This window comes from Cornus florida, unplaced genomic scaffold, assembly GCF_030987335.1.
Source record: "Cornus florida cultivar Cherokee Brave unplaced genomic scaffold, ASM3098733v1 CherokeeBrave_3.0.0_Hap2_Chr04, whole genome shotgun sequence".
In the NCBI taxonomy this organism is placed as follows: domain Eukaryota; kingdom Viridiplantae; phylum Streptophyta; class Magnoliopsida; order Cornales; family Cornaceae; genus Cornus; species Cornus florida.
In genome coordinates this window covers 6,163,333-6,185,542 of record NW_026775574.1, presented here as the reverse complement: position 1 = coordinate 6,185,542, position 22,210 = coordinate 6,163,333, and the positions used below count along the sequence as shown (strand labels likewise).

General features: G+C 33.0%; 1 protein-coding gene across 2 annotated transcripts; it reads right to left on the bottom strand.

Annotated features, from left to right (window-relative positions):
- Positions 1–8,023: 8,023 nt before the first annotated feature.
- On the bottom strand, positions 8,024–21,235 carry LOC132302598 (chaperone protein dnaJ 15). 2 transcript variants are annotated; one of them, XM_059799505.1, is made up of 12 exons: positions 21,011–21,235; positions 20,478–20,758; positions 17,721–17,844; positions 13,938–14,020; positions 13,713–13,824; positions 13,531–13,635; positions 13,325–13,375; positions 10,202–10,291; positions 9,999–10,107; positions 9,727–9,875; positions 9,583–9,636; positions 8,024–8,680 (listed from the first exon to the last, which is right to left on the bottom strand). In XM_059799505.1, the coding sequence occupies exons 2-12, from the start codon at positions 20,603–20,605 to the stop codon at positions 8,453–8,455; spliced, it is 1,233 nt and encodes a 410-aa protein (XP_059655488.1). In that variant the 5' UTR covers positions 20,606–20,758; positions 21,011–21,235; the 3' UTR covers positions 8,024–8,452. The 2 variants fall into 2 exon arrangements, with proteins under 2 accessions (XP_059655488.1, XP_059655489.1); XM_059799506.1 differs by having other exon boundaries at positions 21,052–21,235.
- Positions 21,236–22,210: the final 975 nt, after the last annotated feature.

Genomic DNA, 22,210 nt, shown 5'->3' with positions numbered 1-22,210 from the left:
AGAGAGGAGAGAGTGAGAAAAAGAGAGAGAGAGAGATAGTTGCGGACATCCCAAGGAGAAGAAAGTGAGTGTAATTGGGAACACGACCCAAGAACATTATGGGACCCAGTGGATTGCACTTGTCTTTGGGTATTTTTCCCTTAAGTGCTTGAAGTTACCATAATGCCCTTGTAATTAAATAAGAAGCTTAATCACTCATTAATTCATAATAACATGTTTATGGGGGTGGGTAATGTCATTTCATTTGATGTTTCTTGTAATTTTGTTGTAAATAAAACTTTTGGGTGTAGAATTAATGTGATGCATGTGAATGCCAAGGAGTGGTTGAACTATCTAATGATTGAGTTTAATTGTACACTAGTTTGAGCAAACACTATGTTTTTCTTGCTCTCTCTCATTTACTATACATAACTATATATATAATTAAATAAGAAAATATACTTAAATAATTAATGCAATTTTTTATGAACCAAATAGAAACTTTGTATTCTAAGTAAAGCTTCTGTGTTTGCTTTGTGAACCATAACAATTAATTCTATTGAACAACAACTTATTTGACTAAGGTTTAATATATAATAGTACCATCTTTAATAACAACTCAGCTAAATGTTATGATCAAGCTATCGATTTTCCTCTTATTAAGCCAAGAAAAAAATAAATACTATTTAAAAGGTCATAGGTGACCAATTGTTATAATGGTCCTTAAATTATGTAAGTTTAATTAATTTAAAAATATAAAGAGGTTCTTTGCACTAAGCTTGAGACCATTGTCTTGCCATTTGTGGATTAGTTTGGCCACTTACTATTAGTGCCTGACTTAGCCAACAATGCTTAAATTGCCCACCAATCAAAGGTGGACAACCCAACCACTGTACCACATACTTTGTCACACAAGTTTCTTCACTCCACAATCCATAAGAACATTTTTAAATTTAGGATGTTTTTGTATTCACAACTATAACACGCATATGTCGTATGGTAACAAATGATCGAAAATTTGTCATAATTAGTCTTAGATGGTGGTCATCCGTAGGTACTATTCCCTAACTCTTCGAAAATGTAATGGAACGAGCCCCAATGTGCTAACGTGAAGCCCATGTCTCTGTTCCCTGGCTCTTCGAAAATGCTCCCTGGCCTCATCCCTTCTCTCTCTGTATGTATATGTATATATATATATAAATCCACACATAAATATACATATATGTTACGCCAAGGGCCAAAGTAGGCTAGCTTGGTTTTAATCTCAGGGGGAGACATAGACACCATCCATCGATATCCCCCACCAATTCTGTCCTTTCTCTCTCTAGAAAGTCAAAACATCCCATGCATGCAAGCACTTGAAGAGGTGGTGTCTTTCAGATCATTATTTACGAAGAAATATATATATATATATATATATATATATATTGATGCAGTATTTAATCCATCTATCTATAGTCTATACTCTACAGATACGTTTCAGATCCAACAGCCTAAGTCTAAGTTAATCACTTGTGCATGGCCCACGTGTCACCATCGTATCCGTGGTGCATATCTCAGCACTGGACACGCGTGCTTCACACCAACGGGTTTTTATTAGTACTCTATAGTTTCACTTTGGGCAATGGCAGTTTCGTGAATAAATTCAACCTGAGAAGTTTTTTAATAACTTGAATAAATTTTATTTTATTTTAAAAAAAATAGGAATTAATGTTGTAGTGTTATAACTTGAATTTGGACCCCACCATTACGTGCTGATGATGAATTATTGTTTAGGATGTTTGCGTGATTGACGTTGAAATCTATATTTATATGGTTTTCTTTTCATGGGAGAGATCTCTCCGAATCTTACTAACTACAAGAGAGAGAAAGAGAGGTCATCTATACATATAAAGCATATAAATATAAATATATATATACACATGTGTGTATCTACATCTATAATTATATATATAAATATATATGTATCATTCGAAAGCTCTTCCAAAGTCTTCACCACAACTCCAAACATGACCCACCATTGTCTCACTTTTTCTTATGTGTGTTCTAATCATACCCTCGCTTCACTAAGTCAAATTTTCCCAAACATGAACCTCTATGATTCAATTATCTTTGGGTGGAAAGCTCTTACTCTTTTCCACCGTTAGATTATTCTGTAATCAATCATAATTACTACGATTGGCACTATATCATGACATGGGTAATTCAAAAGTCAACCTTTTTGATCATTATGATCATTTTGAAATTTTGTTTTTGGCTAATCTTTAATCTATAATCAAGTTGCATAAGAAGTAAGAAATTTATATATATAGTTTACTAAACAACTGGCAATTTAACGTTATTTTCACAAACAAGTTATTTTTGTCACGTTCAAGCAGTCTGCGTCTTCATATTGTCTCCAGTTGTCTTCAACCCTAAAAGCTTACTGGTTACAAAAATTACCACGTTATCATCTTTGTCTGAATTGAATTGTGTCTGAAATTAAATATAATGGTTACTTAAACACATGATGACATGACATATTTCTGATAGTTAGATGGAGGCTTAAAAATATTCGAAGAGAAGAGCTGGCCGAAATTAAGTGAGTGGGGCAACCATTAATAATAACATAATAAGAAAATTGGAACAAAAAAATAAATAGCAAATGATGGGTTTTTCCTTAATTTTAATCCTTAAAAAGTTTGTGGAACTCATCATAGGAGTAAAGATATGTCTTTTCTGAATTTTAAAGATTTTGTTAAGCAAATGAATTAGAAAAAATTATAGGTGTTTTGACTATTGAAAGTTTTTATTATGGTGTTTTGTGACTTTTTTTAGGAGTTCAATTAGAGCACTCTTATAATTATTAAAATTTGTGTATAGAAAATACAAATAATAGAAAATTCGATAGTAAAGGACAAGTTTTTTTTTTTTAAATTTTTAATTCTTAAACATGTGTTTCTTTTGAATTTTGAAAATCTTGTTGAAAAAAATGAGTTAAAAAATGAGGGAAATTTTTTTACTTTACAAGTTTTTATTAAGGACTTTTATGAATATTTAAAAATTCAATGGGGCACTTTTAAAATTATCAAAATTTATTTGTAAATAATAAAAATAAAATAAAATTCCAGATTCAAATCCCTTCATATTTTGCTGCCCCAAACTTTTATTAAGAAACTATTACTTTTTAATAATAGTGATTTAGAGTTCAATGGTCCTTTAACTTCAATTTATTTGTATGAGTAGAGGCTCAAGTTATCATCAAACGTCAAGATGGCATCAATCTTGTTTGCATAAAATTAGTTGAACTCGTCCGACCATCAAATTAGAGTTATATGTTTTGAAAAATAAACTTTAAAATATATGGCCAAAAATTAGAGTTTTTCTTTTTAAATTATGATTGCATCTTATGTTCATTCATGCATCATATACATCAGACATGGGACGAATCTAGAAAGATTATTTAATTCCCTAGCATAGCTGCAGTTAGGGGACCTGAAATTATGGTAGTAGATTTAGGATCTCTATCAGTTTGGAAATGTTTTACAAAACCCAAGTACCTTTTTGCTTTATTATGGGGATCCAATGATTTCTGTCCTTTGTTCTCTCTCTCTCTCTCTCTAGGGAAGAAGGTTAGAAACTAGCTCTATGAGTTGGTCTGACCCAAAAGGAAATGCATTGAAGTGACCTTCTCTGTGTGGTCATACTCATAAAGGTTGGAAGTTCAGAGTAGGGTTGTTGAGAATAGTATTTGCATAAAACTAACTTGTCTTTGCTTACATGTACAAGAACTTGGCTTGTTATTTTTCATTACCAAGGGGTTATCACCAAATGAAGTTTAATGCACCTGGACATAAGTACCCCCAAAGTCTAGTGAACCCTCCCATGGTTTCAAACCTTGTGACGCCACTAGTGGGCTCAACCAAGTTAAAACTAGCTAGGGTTGCAATCAAGTGCGAAAAAGGAGTCATCCTCATGTTGGAAACTTCCATCTCAGTTTCAGAAAGTCCATCTAGCTAAAGTTTAGAGAATTCAAATGAGAATTCTCATTAATTTGGTTAGATGACTCATTTTTTTTTTTTTTTATTATTATTATTTTTTTTCTTTTATCATCTTTATAGAAGGAAGAAAGTTTATTCTTTCCTTCATAATTTTTCTCTACATCTATTCTTTCTTTCTTACCGAACATAACATAAGAATTTAAACCCGCTCCTCTACTGTTCGAATTCTACAATACATATGAAAGGATAATGATTTAGAGTCTGAAAATCAAACAACTTAATTGATTTATGTAAGTGGCCGGGGACTGACCTCATCATGATGTCATTAATATTTTTGACGTCATGATGATTTCAGCTCCTACACATAAAATTAGTCAGATTCATCGAATTCACGAACTTCTATCATTATTCCACATAAAAATGAATGTCACTGATATATCAAAACGATATCATTTTGTACTTTGAATTTTACCATTAAAACTTATATTATGTTTGTCAATTCCGAATTGGCATTGCATCCGAAATATTGAACTAAACTTTCTCCAGTTTCAAATTCAAGGCACCGATTCAATTCCCAAACATAATATTAGTGAAATTTCATCATTACATTGTGAAATTTCACCTTTGTAGCGATGAAAGTTCAAAATAAATGTGTTGACATTGCATCCGAAATACCGGGGAAAAAAACTTTAATGGGTAAGATATGGATTCAAATACTAATATCTTGCCCTATGATAATTAACTTGAAGAGTTATCATAATGTGAAACAATTACATTGTTAGATTTCAAATCTAACTACCTATGGATCTTATGAACAACACTTGGGTCCAATTCAAGTTGGATGAATTTCATCCAACTTGCTAATGTGGCCTAATAAAATTGCGACTAAGTATTAAAATTAAATTAGTCATTGCCTAACTTTTACTTTTGGACATGTGTTATAAATCCTAACTTTTGTTTTTGAATATTTATTCTAAATTTATTGGGTCACATCAACAGATTGGATGAATCTTAGTTGGACCAAGTATTATTTGAATCTTATTATCAAATAAAGATAATTTTCTTTGTAAAATTAAATACGTGCCGGCTAAGTTGATGCATGATTAAAAACCAATGACATCTATTCTAATGGTCCACTATATTGACATACTAAAATAGCGGGCAACATGATAAACCCTAATTTTTTTTTTTTTAGTTTCACATGTACCATGGAAATTGAAGGACTTTTGGTCCTCCAATTGAGCAGTCAAGTAGGGAAACAGGACCCACACCAACCAAAATTCCTTGGCATTATATAGTGAAACATGGTAGCCAGGGTTTAGAGGAGCTTAGATTTGTTTGAAGGGAGGAAGAAAAGCACATGCATGTTCACTCCATTGATGTAGGGAAAAACACAAGTGAATGTGCATCCAGTTGGTCTCTCACTCTTCAAACAAACATTGGTAGGGTCCACATTCGCTAAATTTGTGCTACTGGCCCCACATCAACAAATTAAACCTCTTTCTCTCTCTAGTTTATAATTTTAGAGCGAGAGTGATACACACACACACATATATATATAGAATTATCCAATCACGATTTCAGAAGCATGGTTGATTCATTAACAACTGTCTATAAACAAAGTGTTTTTTTTCTCTTGTTGTTAATGGTTTCCACCATCTATTATTAAAACACTTTTAGGGAGCTTAATCATACCTTCATTTTTTTTTTTTTCTGGTGTTGATTGAAGTGATAGCCTATAATTATCATTTAAGATCTCCCAAATCGCAAGTATGGCCCACCAAGTTGTGCTTATCAAGGAAAAACAACCAATGGAAAAGAAATATTAACAAAGCATTAAACCTAAAATTTATATTGTTAAGAGACATTTAGATCCCTATTAACTTTCTAATCATCTTTTGTTCCATTTTGCAACCATTACTTTGGAAGGATCCAAAAAGCTTCACTAGGTACCCCCAAAATGTGACTTAGTTTTCAAGTTCAAATCCCCTTTGTGGATATGTTCAAACCATTTTTAATTAATCCCTACAATATATATATATGTGTGTGTGTGTGTGTGTATATATGTACGTATATGTAATCCAAGTGACAATACCTACTTTTATATTAAATAAAAAGGTAGGGGGTTGGGTGGAGTTAGCTTTAAGTCATGTGAAGTGACTTATAATTAATAAAAACATTATATTATAATTTAATTTAAATATTAAACATGAAGCCTAAGCCCCTAGATTACAGTGTAGAATGTCTAGATTTTTTAAAGCATTGGCAATGAATTCTATTAGGGCTTTTTTAGTTTAATTGTTTAAAATAAGATTAAATAGAAAAGTCCCGTGAATTGAGATTGGGGACTTTGTCAATCAATAAGACAAAGCAAATGTGGCTTTGGTTGGGTTGTCAAATTGCTAATAAAGTACTGCACTTAGACGGCTACAAGAACACCACATAACATGTAACGCAAAGGGCATTAGTTGGGAGACATCTGCATATGACCTAGGTTAAATTAATATTTAATTATTTGATTAGTTTAGTCCATTGAGTTACGGATTAATTTGGCTAAACATCATTTTTATGCCACGTGGATACATTCGGCCAATCCCCATCGTCCATTTGTCTACGTCACTCTATGTGCCACGTATAATTTACGTCCGCCCAATAACCAAAGTATATATATATATATATACGAGAAATTATTAAATGGTCCTGATCCATTTGACAAATGATAAACCATTATTGAGATTTTTTTTTATAATATATTAATACACTATTGTCTTGTGAGATCATTTTCTTAATCGAAGAGTTTGAATTGAACTGGTCCACCACTTGCCAAACGGACCAAAACTATTTAATAATTTCTCGTATCTATAGTCCTTGCATGCACAATAAGACTTGATTTTGGAGAAATTATTAAATAATCTTGAACCATGTGATAAAAATTCAATAATTAATGAATTTTTATTGTACTAGACCACCAAATGGCCCATGCCTCTCGGCTCTAGAGCCATTGATAAATTGTTTGTGATTTTGACATTTTTTGAGAACTTACGATAAAAATGCTAAATATAATTGCAACCGCAATTAATCAGTCGTTGAATCTGTAGATTCATTGTTACTGACGCTGAGCCGTCACGGCTACAAATAACACATCTCAACAAACAATACAACAAAAGACATAAACATAGACATACCTATTGTGGTAAAGAAGGAATCTAGCCAATTATAAAGTATAATTAAAATCCATACAGAAACAGATATATATATATATATACACACACATATACATACATATAAATATGCATGTGAGACTTGGTCAAGAGAAGAGTTTAAGTATTTTCTTATGAACATGATATGGCATGCTGCTATGATAATAGGCCTTAGATAAACTATCTTTGAAACTTTGGAGGTATTTGTTCTTATAAACTCTAAAGAATCCAAGAAGATGCAATTGGACTCAACATAAACAACAAATGATTCAACAGAGGTCAAGACAAGTTGTTTGGGACTAATAAGAAATGTAGTTCAAGTGAGTTGTGTGTGTACATTAAGTCATCCACCTTATATTTTATAGAATTATAAGGATTTATTTTATGCTAAAGCCAGTCTCGAAACAGATAACCTAAGATGGCTTTGTTCTGGTCTATTAGTATAAACCATTATTGCAAGTTAGTTACTATTTTAATTTAATATTTTTTTAATTAGCATTACCTTCTATAGTCAATGTCCAACACTCCAACCTACTTATAGGGCTGTTAAGTATATTATATGACATGTAGGTTAGGAAGACCCTAACGCTGGCCTATCATACAGTAAGAGTGGCATAGGTGTAGTATATACTATACTATATAGCAACTTGATTAATTACATGATTTATGCAACACTAACCTATTAAAAAGAATATAAAAAAGCAAAAAGAAAAAAAGAAGAAGGCATTATACATATTATATATTTAAATTAGATTCTTAGAGATTCTACCTCATAATAGATTAATGTGGACGGCAAAGTAGCTTGTACAAATCAATTGACTTCTATCGCATGGAAACGAGTTTTCAAGATTCGACCCATTCATATGGAAATAAAACAAGGATGATAATTATACTTCAAGATGTTCGAATCGGAAAAGAAAATGGGGAATTCTTTCTTACAACAAAACCCAATGAACAAATCAAATATTACAGTTTCAGCAGCTCTGTTCTAGCTATATGAGCTTGGAGGCTGATGATGAATTCATCTCAATAAATAACTAAGAAAAATAATATAGATACATTAACCTTTATATTCTGCAATTTCTTGCAGAAATGGATCATCACAAGCAAGTAAAGAACAACACCCTTGGCTGAACCCAGAAGGGAACGAAAAAAAATCGAAAAAGAAAGAAACACAAGGTGAGCCTTCCACACGCGGTACAGCAGTGGCCCAAAGTGTTTTCGAGTGCAAGGAGTGAATTCAAACCCACATAGAGATGATTTAAGAATGTAAGAGCATCTAACCACCGCTTTTCAACCAAACTTTTTATTAAGATTGAACCATTTCTTCTTGGATGATTTATCCTTCCCATCTGAGCTTCCCTCTTCCCCCGGGCTCTCGGCCTTGAAATCTTCACTAGGAACTTTGCTACTACTACTGCCATTACCTACGTGAGTACCACTGCCACTACTGATGATGACTGACCTGCCTACGGTGAATGAGGAGTGGATACTGTCTCGCTGTTTCAGCATCTCATCAACCTGTTCTCCATAATCAGAAAATAGTTATGCTTGCGAAACACAATATTTGTGACTAAAATATGGAGAAAATGTATAACTAGAGACTATCATTAACAAGAAAAAAAAAATGTTTAAGCAATTGTTTGGATATTTGGGTTCATGTGGACGATTACATGACGGAGATATATTACAAGATGATGGAGGTCATAGTTGGACCAGTTTAGGTGGAAGTCAAGGAGCAGGCCATATGATGTATAATTTTGGTTTGGTCATATGGTGTGCGGTCGTTGTATGGAGAACCAATCCACCTATTAATTGGAGATATGGACATGGCTATCTTATGTATAACGTTGCAGGAAAGACACATGAGTTTCTGCTGAGAGGTCATGTGGTTGGCTGAATATGCCATATAGGTTGCCACCTTGAGAATGCAAAACAATGGTGGCTCTCTAAACTGCATGTAGTTCATTCTCTCCCCCTAACAACCCCCCAATGGTGAATAAGAGAGAGCTCCACAACTGTTGGGAGACATCAAATATATTTATTAAAAAAGAGATGGGATCAAGGTATACCAGCTGCTACATTGTATAAGACATAAATAACAACTAAATGAATGATTTGGAATATTATAATTCAGCACTGAACTGTGGGTTAAAAGTGAAAAATCAAATACAGAGGGTATTCAATGTTTGGTGCAATAGAGTGGTGCTCATGAGTTTGCATGTGTATTTATTATTTTTATTATTATTATTATTATTATTATTATTATATATTTTTTTTGCGGGGGGGAGAGGGCAGGTGTTGTTTGTGTTCCAGGATAGTGAGTGGCATAACAACAATATTAGGGGAACAAAGTTGGTGTTAGAAGCACAGAATATTCAAGTATCACAATTTTACGAGGGTTATGATCAAACAAAACTTACAGATTGCTTTTCCTGGCTGTATCTGTTGGTTACTTCTTGAAAGCGTGTCAATGCCTACAAAATATAGCATGTGAACCAAATGAAAGGAACATGTATTGCCAAATACTGATGGCAGCCACCACTAGAAAAACAAGCATTTATTACCTTTCTGTATTCTGTTTCAAATTGGCGTAGCTCAGTTCTCTTCCTCAAAATCTGAGCCTCAATCTCCTTAAGCTTATGAGTTGTATCCTCATATGACTTTGTACAAAGAGCCTCGATAGTATAACTAGCAGTTTTGAAGAAGTTATCTCCTGTAAAAATTAAAGTACAACTCACTTCTCTCCCTTTTATGCAAGCTTTTTTAACAAATAAAATTGCCCCAGAAATCATAAGGAAAAAAATAATAAAACACAGGCTTCAAAAGCAGTGCCGACCATAAACAGCAAATATGTGAGTGCCAGCTTTTAGCTCTGAGACCTCACAAGGTTGAAGGCCTTCCAACCTTTTAAAGAAAGCAGCTTCAGGGTCCTTCGCCATTGCTAACTGCACCACCACGAGGACAAAATAATCACTTAATAAGCCAGCAATGTAAAACCAGTTCAGAAGAAAATGGAAAGGGGCAATGGAAGTCACATACTGCATTCACAGTTGAATCCATTCTGTACACTTGAAAATGTAAGAAATACATCCCCGCAGATGTCACCTTTCCACTCTTCTCACTATCTTCCTGAACATAGAGACAGTACATCACATTTATATGTTCATACAGTCAATTGCATGATACAAAATGCCCGAGGCAAAGTAACCATCTGAACAGCACTGAAACGCTTTTTATGAAAATACTACGGAACCATTAGCTCAAAGATGCAACAGAATCTTCTAATTGAATCTCAACTGCCTCCTTCCCCTCCCAACAACCCCACATTATGCAAGACCAGCACCCAGCAATGGCCTTTCAGTCTCTACTGCTTTCTGTTCCAGATATTAAAACGCTTTTTATCGAACAGCACTGAAACGCTTTTTATTGGACAGATATTATTAATCTAGAATTTCGTGAAAAAAAGGGTAGAGTTTTTCTTTGGGAAATTTCATATGACATTGAAGTTAATTTAAATTGATTTTGGCGTAAATATTGATGTAGGTTTTGATTATGGAAATAAATTGCATTCTTGTGGTTATGAATTCAATGTGATCACTTTGAAAGTTTTCTACTTCTCTCTTCTGGAAAACCTATTTTCCCTTAATTTGAAGACAACTAATTTGCAACATCAACTACTCAACCACACATTAAGGCTGATATTTACCTTATCAAAACAATATACAATGGCGTTCTATAAGTGCTCAAATTTCTAATAAAAAAAAAAAAAGAAAAAAAAAACTCATAGAATCTTCATGCTTTGTGTGAATGAGATCAAAATACTTTGAAGACTTTTTTTTTTTTTTTTGATAAGTAATAATAAATTAAAAAAGGCATTCAATAGGGGAACGCGTTCCATAGACATAAAGGAAACCGGGAACTAAGGCCCCAAAGAATCCAAAAAAGAAATTAAATCATCAGAAGAGGAACAGGATCTTCTGTTCACATAACTGAAGAGAGAACGAATAATAAAAAGTTTCAGTGTCGCTGTAGATGACTCCTTTCCGTCAAACATTCTACTATTTCTCTCCCTCCAAATGCACCACCAAATACAATGCGGTGCAGATCTCCAATAATCACAAACACTTCTACCCACACGACAACCTCTCCAAGTATGAATCAACTCCTTAGTAGAACGTGGCATTACCCAATACATGCCAAAAAGCCCAAGAATAAGATTCCAATAGTCGTGCGCTACAGAATAATGCATTAGGAGATGATCAACTGACTCCCCATTCTGCTTACATATGCAACACCAATTAACAAAATAATTTCCCCTTTTCCTCAAATTATCGATCGTCAGAATCTTATCCCAAACGGCGGTCCATACAAAAAAAGCCACCCTAGTAGGAGCCATAGAACACCAAATAGTCTTCCATGGAAAATCAAGGGTGCGAAATTAGACAAACATAAGAACAAAGACCTTACTTCAAAACGACCGTGAGAAGAGGGAATCCAAATCAAATTGTCATAACCCTTGCCAATTCCTTCCTGCCGATGCAATTGATCCAAGAAAATACACACATCATCTAACTCCCAATCTTGAAAAGAACGCCGCAAAAGAACATTCACGTAATTCCACTATTATCAAGCTGATAACAGTTAGCTACGGTGGCATGTCTATCAACTGCAATACTGAATAATCTAGGGAAAGTATGACTTAAAGGCTGATGTCCACACCAAAGATCTTCCCAAAAACGAACGCGACTGCCATCACGAACTTTAAATCTAACATGAGGAGAAAAGGCATCCCATCCTTTCCGAATGGATTTCCAAGCACCAACTCCTCCCGCAATAGAAACCGGACGTGTAGTCCATCCTCCAACATCATCCCCATACCTGCAAGAAACTAATCTACGCCAAGGGCGATGTGTTTCCTTCCTGTATCTCCATAACCACTTACCCAAAAGGGCTTGATTAAAAGGAATCAATCGTCTAATACCGAGACCCCCCAGTTTTATAGGCTTGCAGACTTGCTCCCATCGAACAAGGTGATACTTGAACTCTTCTCCCCTTCCTCCCCAAAGGAAATTCCGTTGAATTTGTTCAATTCTAACAGCAACGGAACATGGGATTTGGAATCAAAAGGAATCAAAATACTTTGAAGACTAATCAACTGAACATTTTTCCATGACTACACTCCTTGTGAATGCATGGAGTCATTGCTGCCTACGAAGGAGTCACAGAAGAGAAAGGCCCACCAATCACTGTGGAAGAAGGCCAGTTGTGGAATAGCGATTATGTTAGTGAGAAAGTAATGCCTGGTGATTTTGGAAGAGAACTCTAGACTGACAGGAACAATGTTGCTAGGGTTTACCAACAATGTGTTTCTAGGATGGAGTCAATATCTGGTTTTAACACTCTACATTTTTATTAGTGGATTGTTGAACATTGAACTAGGTGCTGTGGTTTTCCCTCATTAGGTTTCCACCACGTAAAAAGTTGGCATTGGTTGTTCCTGGTTTGCTTTACTTTTCCTTGATTTATTTTAGATGCAAGCTTAATATCAAATGAACCATAATCTCAAGAACAGGACTATAAAAAAGGAGCACTAGAAGTTCAACACAGCTCTTTAATCCTAAAAGCACTATGGAAAGGAGCAAAGTCTTTTCAGTAAACCAAATACAAGGGGTGATCATCCCAGAACTAATTTTGGCTCCACTGCGCATCATAGGAGAGAAGATAACAACTTCTGCTCCATGCTGATGACTTTTATGTTCCAAAGAAAATATCTACAACTATTTGCCTGTCAAAGCTATGTTCTCTGAGCCCAGGTTAGGTTACCTAGCCTTCAGTAAAGTGCACGATACGATACAACAGAGCATTTTACATTTAGTTGATCTCAAAAAACACATCTAGAATATTAGTCAATAAATAAAACTTTTACGATTTATCTTGATAATTAAACAAAATTCCAATTATACAGCAGACAAAACCAAAACACCAAATTAACAACAAAATACATGCATATAGATATACTATAAACCTTTTTTACAACTCTTGTTAACATATAACAAGTTTATCTACAAAATTTTACAGCAAAAGGAACTAGGTGTTGGCAAATAACATAAAAGTGCAAGAGAAAAATAATAATAATAATAAAAAGACTGGAAAACATAATACCTGTAAAGCCAAACCATATCCACCATTTGTATCTTGCTCAAAATATAGTAGCTGTATAATACAAAAATGTAAATAGAAATTTCAATACTGCAGTTTGCAACCACAAAAGGAAGGAAGGAGGGAGGGGGGTAGAAAGGGAGAGAGAGAGAGAGGTTCACAAAATGCACACATGGCAATTCAGTAAAAGGTTCTGAAGGTGTTTTCACCTTAAATTTGCTTTGTGCAGCTGAAGTAACTCTAACTACAATCCCTGTCTCGGCTTGTTCGTCATTGATAGTTACGCCAAAGAAATGGGCACATTGCTTTTCCACCTGTATAGAAACTTAAAATGAGTGAAGGAATACAATAGAAGAGTATGGCTTTATCCTGATAAAATCCAAGCAAGCACCTTTCCGCTAACTGATGTTCCAATTGGAAGAGGTCTGACTGTAACAGTTCCATTCAGAGCTTCTTCAAGAACATTGGCAGAAATAGTAGTCTTGATGGGGACACCCAACTTGCTGTAAACAAAACAAAGAGTACCTATTTTTATTTATTTTTTAACAAGTCAAAGAATAACTAAATTCAGCCACAGTAATACTAAAAAGCTCTCCCATCGCAAAAAGAAAATTACCTGAATAGTGCAGCAAACATTGTATTGACTGTTCCAAGGTTAGATAGATCAATTTCCATATCCATGCTCTCAGCATCAAGAGCCTGTTTATTTAATTTTATTATCACATGTCAAATCATCAGCAATAAAACTTCAAAATAGTTGGTTAAAAACCTTAAAAGGAAATGAAACTAGAAAAAAATACAGCGGTCTATGAATAAATAGCTGCAAAAGTTCATATAATGGATTAACTTATGGTCACAAGAAAGAGGTAACTTAGAATCAATGAACTCTGGTTCACCACTACTAACTAGACACATGCATGATATATGCTTCAATACAGTGCAGTTGACTGCAAGTATTATCATCTCCAGCGCCTCTTCCTTAGAAAAAGAGTGGTTGGAAGTAAAAATCCTGCTCTCCACATTCTAATTTGAAGACACATTGCTGTCAATTGAATTATGAGGTTACAAAGTAAACAGCCAGAGAATCAAGTGGAGGAAAAATCGGCAGCAAGAGGCAAGAAAACAAAAACACCAGCTCTCAAATAACTTAGGTCCAGAGAACCCATATAAAGAGTCATGAACGTGTGTTTTGAATTTAAACTCTATTGTTGGCATTGCCGTATACAATTTAAAATATCAATTGTAATTCATATGGCTTCAATTCTGTCAAATTATTTATAAATTTTAATAGTATATATAGATACATTTGCACGTATAACTCATTCTTCTCAGTCGTGCTATTTTGTTCTTCCACTATAAACGTATCAAGACTAACTTATTGGGGTCACACGTCCACATGCCATGGCAACATATCACACTCAATAATTTTAAGTATAAGTTTTTCACTTCAGTTTTGATGAATTAAATACCTGAGTCCATATACATTCACTACTTCTAATCCCATTTTTTAGCTTCTTTTGCTTCTACTAACTTAAATATTCTCACTGAGGCTATTATTCCTCCTCTTTAACTGTATCTAAACCAACTCATTTCAGCACTCACCTCAAATACACCTTTTATTGGAGTTATGTCCTTATACCGTATATAATATATATATTTTTTGATAAGTACCTGATACCATATATAATATATTGTATTCTTTTATTTTATGTTTGTAAGTTTTGGTCTTTCGAATTTTCTTTGTCCCTGCACAGTTGCACCATTTCTGTTTTTGGCAAGTACCCAAAAGAAAAAAAGAAAAAAGAAAAATAAAAAACCAATACAAGTGCTATTCTGATTGGCTCCTGTTTATGTCATTCCCTGACAAAAAAGCCAACCCAATATTGTTGTTTCCTATCAGTACTTATGAGTGCAATATGATGACAAGTTCAAATCTTTACATGATAAACTAAGCATAATGAAGGTGGTAACGCAATATATAGCGTTCATATACAGTATATGGAATATATAACCACTATTATGGATGAATTATTCATTCTTTATCTTTTTCTTCTTTAGATTGGTTGAGTATGACATTTCTCATCAATCTGAAATAACAAAATGACAACCTCAATGTTCAAACAATCTCCGATGGGTTCGAGGATCATTAAAGCAAAAGATGTGCTTCTAATAATAATTGTTCATTGAGAAAATCATAATTTTATTACACACACACACACACACACATATATATATGCAACCGACATTAAAGATCTTTAGATCAGTTTTCTTTCCTCTTTATTTTTTTCCTTTCAATTCTCTAATACAGAGAAAAAAAATGCCCTCAAAACCTGCATTGTCATACTGATTATATTCTTCCACTATAAATGTATCTAGACAGTGACAGACCCAGAATTTTTTTTGAGAGGAGGCAGCCTTGAACACAAAATAAAAATTAAAAAAATAATAATAATAATTCAAACTACCATACTAAACAAACCAAAAATAAATAAAAAATTAATTGACATTTATTCAAACTTGCTCATACTTCCATTTCAATTAGTTGTTTAGATAAATACCTAGGAAGCACGGATACTTCTACTATAGCGACATACACGTATCAGATACCGATACTCTTCAGATACTAGCGGATACGTGTTCGATACTTCTTAAATATCCATAATTTTTATTTATAACACGCATTCAATACTTCTCAGTTACTTCATAACACATTTTTAACAAGTTCTGAGCATTAAAATGTAATTTTTCTTACAATAACATAGTATAATTGTTAAGAAAAGTTCAAAATTTACTAAGTGATGAATAGGGATGGTTGTTTTATGTGTTATCTAACAAACTCCTGTGTTTTATTAATGATTGCATTTAGATTTATAATATTACAGTAAACTGATAAAAATGTTTTTTTATTTTAATTTTTTTGCCGTATCCCGCCGTACCCATATCCTGTTTTATATATATATATATATATATATTTGGCGTCTCGCCGTGTCCATATCGTATCGTATCTGCACCCGTATCCGTATCGGTGCTTCCTAGGTAAATACTTTTATTTCAAGTATTATCAAGCTAACATATACGGAAAATTTTACTGGGGGTGACCATTATGTATAGGGCATTTTATCAAAAATATTAGTAGGAGTATTATTAGAATTTTAGCAAAATTTTAGATGCATAATAAATATGAAGAGAATGTTAGTGGGGACGGCCACCCCCACTGAGTCACTGACTACTACGTGGGTCCGTCCCTGCATCTAGACCAACTTATTTCAGCACTAACGTTATCTTATTGGGGTCACATATCCTCATGCCATGTCAAAATATCAAATTCTATATTTTTATGTTTATGCTTTTCAGTTCAGTTTCAATCAATTAAATACCTAAGTCCATATGCATTTGCTACTTCTAATCCCATTATTTAGCTTCTTTTGCTTCTACTAACTTAAATATTCTCACTGAGGCGGCTCTTATTCCTCCTCTTTAACTGTCTCTAAACCAGCTCATTTCAGCACTCACCTCACATGCACCTTTATTGGAATTATATCCTTATACCATAGTAATATATTGTATTCGTTTAATGTTTATGAGTTTTGGCCTTCAGAATTTTATTTGTTGCTGCACAGTTGCACCATTTCTGTTTTTGGCATGTACCCAAAAAAAGTAAAAGAAAAAGAAAAAGCATACACCGATACAAGTGCTATCCCAATTGGCTCCTGTTTCTGATATTCACTGACAAAAGAGCCAACCCTAATATCATTGTTTCTTATCAGTACCTATGAGTGCAATATGATGACATGTTCAAAACTTTACATGGTAAACCAAGCACAATGAAGGTGGCATTACAATAGATAGAGTTCACATAGAGTACATGGCAGATATAACCATTATTATAGATGAATTATTCATTCTTCATCTTTTTTGCTTTAAATTAGTTTAGTACGACTTTTCTCATTAATTTAAAGTAACCAAATGACAAAATCAATGTTCAAATTATCTCCCATGGGTTTGAGGACCGTGAAGGCCAGAGATGTGCTTCTAGTAATAATTGTTCATTGAGAAAATCATATTTTAAAATCAAATTAAAAAAAAAAAAAAAAAAAAAAAAATATTTATGTAACTGACATTAAACAATTTCTCAAGAAAGAAAACAGTAAAAAATTCTGACCCCCGTGACAACAGAATTACATCTCTAAGTGATTACACCAGCACCAAACCATTTTAGAACAGAATATTTAGTACTTATATAAATTTATATAAATATAATATTCCTTGAGGAAGGCCAGAAGGGTACCATATAAGTGAAACAAACAAGAATTTTAAGAAAAATATCTTTTCGATTTTTAGATCTCTTTCCCTTTTTTTTTTTATATCAACTCTAATACAGAGAAAGAAAAAAAATCACCTCAAAACCTGCATTATCATACTGTCTTCTTTTTTCTGGATCGGATAAAATGCTGTAAGAAAATGCAACCTCCTTGAAAAGTTCTGAAGCTTCAGGATTATTAGCATTCTTGTCGGGATGATACCTGTCCAGCATTTGGATTGACAATTTACCAAGTACATGAGATCCATAAGACATTTGTTTCATCATCATCATAATCAAACCAGTGATAATACAAGCATGAAACAGGTGATATGTGTATCCTTAATCACTTACATTTGTTAAGAAATAGGAAGAAATAACAGTGTTGATACATAATAAATAATTTAGCATTTCAGTAACAGGGAAAAAACACAAAAATGTAATTCACATGATGAAGGACAACCTAGAGTTCTTGTGTTCTATGACTGAACTATGAGTAAAGGTGATTGGTCATCAAAATAAAGGAGAATTCGGATTTGTGAGTCAATGGAATTCAAGCCTTGTATCAGATTTCGGTTGTGAAAGATGATGCTAACAGTAGCAAAAGAATTTCATCAGACATGAAAGAAAGTTAAGAAACCCAACAGGAAAAGAGAGAACAGTAACCTTCAAAGGGATTCTTTGAGATCTACACCAAAAATGATAGAAGAGTTACACATTCCTTCTTCAACCCAAATAATAATAAAATAAACGATTCATTCCACTCTAATTTCATTTTATGCTAGGTTTGGTTCGAAGTAATGGAATACAGTATGAAACCAAATTAAAAAGATGCAAGAATGCAATGGTCATTTGAATGCAGACATGAAATGATCTAGCCAATGGCTTTACCAGTGGGTGCTCCCTATCCAACTGGAATTTTCCTTATGACCTTGATCATGGTTCATTCGTAGTGTTTGGTTAAACAAGTTTAGAATTTGAAAATGAAATTTAAGCTAGTTTATCCGAAGTATCCTTGTATTCATAATATAAATTAAATTAACAGAATGACATTTTTTTGTAGCTGCTACTTGACATTCTATTATTTAAAATTCGGTAAGGAAAGGAATGACACTTTACCAATGTTATAATAATTTCATCATACATATATAATGAGTGGAACTTCTTTCTTTATAAAAATATAGTGAACTACAATTTTATTATAATTTTCTTTCAGTAAAATTTTGTATAACATATTCCTGAAATATTGCATACAAATTTCACATACTAAAATAACATTGCAATATCAATAATTTTGCAAATCATATCTTAAGCTAAAATCAAGATAGACCGACTTAATGGGAAGATAGTCTTCCAAGGATAATAAGTGGAGTTAATGGCACCAAGCTCTGCATCTTCAAGTTCTTCATAGACACATAATTTAGTTGGCGTTATCAGTGGTCCCAATATTCAAATCATCATCACTACCAATTGCCTTCACTTTGCAACTCCTTCAACTCTTTTGCCTGCATGAAAATATATCTATCTATCTATCTATCTATCTATCTATATATATATATATATATATATATATATATATATATCTCCTTTTGACTTCAAAAACTCCAATTCTCCATCACTTGCTAGATCTTCAGGAACATTACCATTGTTGAGAATCAAGGAGAATGACTCCCCCTTGTTTCATCTTGACTTTCAGCTAATTTCACAATTCTGGCTCTCTCTCTACCACACTATCGTCGCAAAAGCATGAGAATGTGATTTGCATTTATGGGAGAAACACTCTCTCCCTAATAATCTAACAATGATCATGATTTGAGAATGTGGTGCGCAACTACGACTGGTCATCGGTGCTAGTTGTTTTGGGGTCAAGTCGAGCCAGGACGCTAGTCTTGGGGACACTAGTAGTGATGACAATTTTTGAGGTAATTGTGGATGGCAGTTATTGGTGGTAAATGGTGATTTCCAATCAAGGTTGATGGTGATGATCCATATGCAACCCGAAGCAATTTACACTGGCCACCACATAGTTTCTGGCAGCCATGGCAACTGATGCTGACCCTAAACGTAACAGATTGCCTATTTTCTTGGAAAAAACAAATGTTACAAAGGCGGAATAAAAAAAATGGAGATAAGATGAGAGTGGTCTGACCCTTACGGAAATGGCTCCAGGAATGAAAGATATTGTTGGTGAAGACCAAACTGATCAATTTGATGAGTGTTTGATCCGTCTGTTGGTTCTATTGTAATTATCTGATGGATTGGAATGATTATTCCTAACTTGTGGAAAATGGGCATTCCAACTACTTACAATACTGAGAGAACGATCATTTTAAACTTTTTTCTTTATTTAACTAACGAAACAGTAAAGTTTGAATGGGGAGCTCAAATGAGCATCACATTCCATTCCCTTCCTTTCTAGCTTACAAGTGTGGACTTAACTTTAAGGACCTTAATTGTAAATGCAAGGGACTTTCTCTCCTCTTCTTGTTTCTCCTGTATCATCACAACTATTGCCAAAAGAATTGGGCACAAATGCTCAAGTACTCATTGATGAAATATCTATCATTGTTCTAATTCCAACTAGATTACCATGAAGTAATAGATCATTAAAAATAAACCCACTGAGCAGTAATTGAAAATGTAATTTTTTTATTTTTATTTTTCTGGGCCAAAGAACTTATAATCAAATTCAAATGCACTTATTTACCAATCACAAGAAACAAGAGGATACATGCTTATTAAACCAATTCAAAATCCCCAAAGTTTCAGACTTGTGCTCATACAAGGTTTCATTAAAGTGAACACAGAAATACAAAAAAAAAAAGTAAATGGAATTGAAAATTTAGCTGAACTTACTTGAGAGCAAGCTTTCTATAAGCAGTTTTAATCTCCTGGTCGGATGAATCTCTAGTCACGCTCAAAACTTCATACGGGTCTCGGCGAATCGCCGGGGCCGAAGTCCCTTCCGTCTTGGAACCGCCCATTTCCCCCTCTCTTTCTGTAAACACACCTCCCTATTCTTCACTTCAAAATCTTGTCTTTTTCTCTCCCTCTCCAGAGCTTGTAAAGCTATATCTTCTCAATTGCTATTCGCTACCATCAAATAAAAGACAAACACCTTATCTGCAAATCACAATCTGAAAGACGACGAAGAAAAAACCCATCAAAATCATCAAAGAATAAAAAAATTAAAAAAATCAGACCGAGAAAAACTAAGAGATTTTACAAATTATACACAAAATTCAACGCATTGGATCGATTTATTTCTCGGGATAAATGCAAAATACAATAATTAATAAACAGGAATCGAAGTCAAAAGTCTAAGATCTAATCCATAGAAAGATAGTCAAATAGAGAGAACCAAAAAAACTAGGGTTTTTGATAATTACAGAGCGAGGGCAGAGAGAGGTCGCCACTGAAAAGATGTCACCTTTTTTCTTCTTCTTCGCCTTCGTCAGGATGTAATTTTCAGCTAAACAGAATGAAATTAAAAAAAATTTGTTGACGAGTTGTGAAGACGCTCTCTCGTCATAGGCTAGAAGAGGCTTGAGATATGTGACCCTACGCGCTTACCATAGAATTTGAGTGTCTCCCTTCCAAATATTCATCTCTTCATTTATTTATGCACAATACTTTGCTATTTAGATGATTCCTTATTAATACTAAATGTTGCGAATATATATATATATATATATATATATATTATAATAATAATAATAATAATTAATCATAAATGTACAAATTTCTAAAATTAGAAAAATAATAAATATGAAAAACAAAAGAGGTTGAATTTATCAAAAAATATATATATATATCTAAATTTTTTTATTATTATTTATTATTACGTATTTTGCTAATTTTGTAATTGCATATTATTTTTAGCTAAGAAATACTAGGCCACGGCCTTTTGGTTTTCATTCTTTATTTTAATTGCCAAAAGAAAATTTTATTATTTTTAATAAGATTAGTAAAACGTGCATTATATATATAAGAATAGTTTTGTATATATCATTCTAGGAATAGTTGATAGAATTTAGAATTTTATTCGCAATTGATATAGAATTTTTAGGAGTAGAGAACTGTTATTATATATTTATTGAAATAAACAATATTATAATAATTAAAAATACATTATAAAAATAATGTTGTATATATAATTTTTAAGAGTAGTTGATAAAATTTAAGATTTTATTAATAGTTGATATGAAATTTTTTGGAGTCAAGTATACATATAGAATACATGTCTTACCTTTATATATATATATATATATATATAGATATTTTTATATTGTCTCCTTCTCTCAAACATCCAACTTTAAATTTGGTAAATTGTAATCATATATTTTCAAATTATTACTATTCATAGTCAATTTTATTGTTATAAAAAGATTAATATAGTCTTCAAAATAGTAATACTATTTTTTACTTAAAAAAACATTTGAATAATTTTCTTGCACTTTTTGGAGCTAAATTTATTATTTATCAAAGGTTGCATAGCGCAGTGGTACTTACTCATCTTTTAAAATATAAAAATAAATAAATTTATTAAAACTAGAAATTGATTTTCTCATTAGAATTCAAATATTTTT

Bases quoted from the DNA above. Each gene is read 5' to 3' on its own strand.
- LOC132302598 (XM_059799505.1), bottom strand. From the start codon at position 20,605: ATGGGCGGTTCCAAGACGGAAGGGACTTCGGCCCCGGCGATTCGCCGA. The intron at 10,292-13,324 runs GTATTATGTTTT...CTCTATGTTCAG, and splicing joins GATATGGTTTGGCTTTACAG to GAAGATAGTGAGAAGAGTGG. The intron at 10,108-10,201 runs GTATGTGACTTC...GTGGTGGTGCAG, and splicing joins TGGATTCAACTGTGAATGCA to TTAGCAATGGCGAAGGACCC.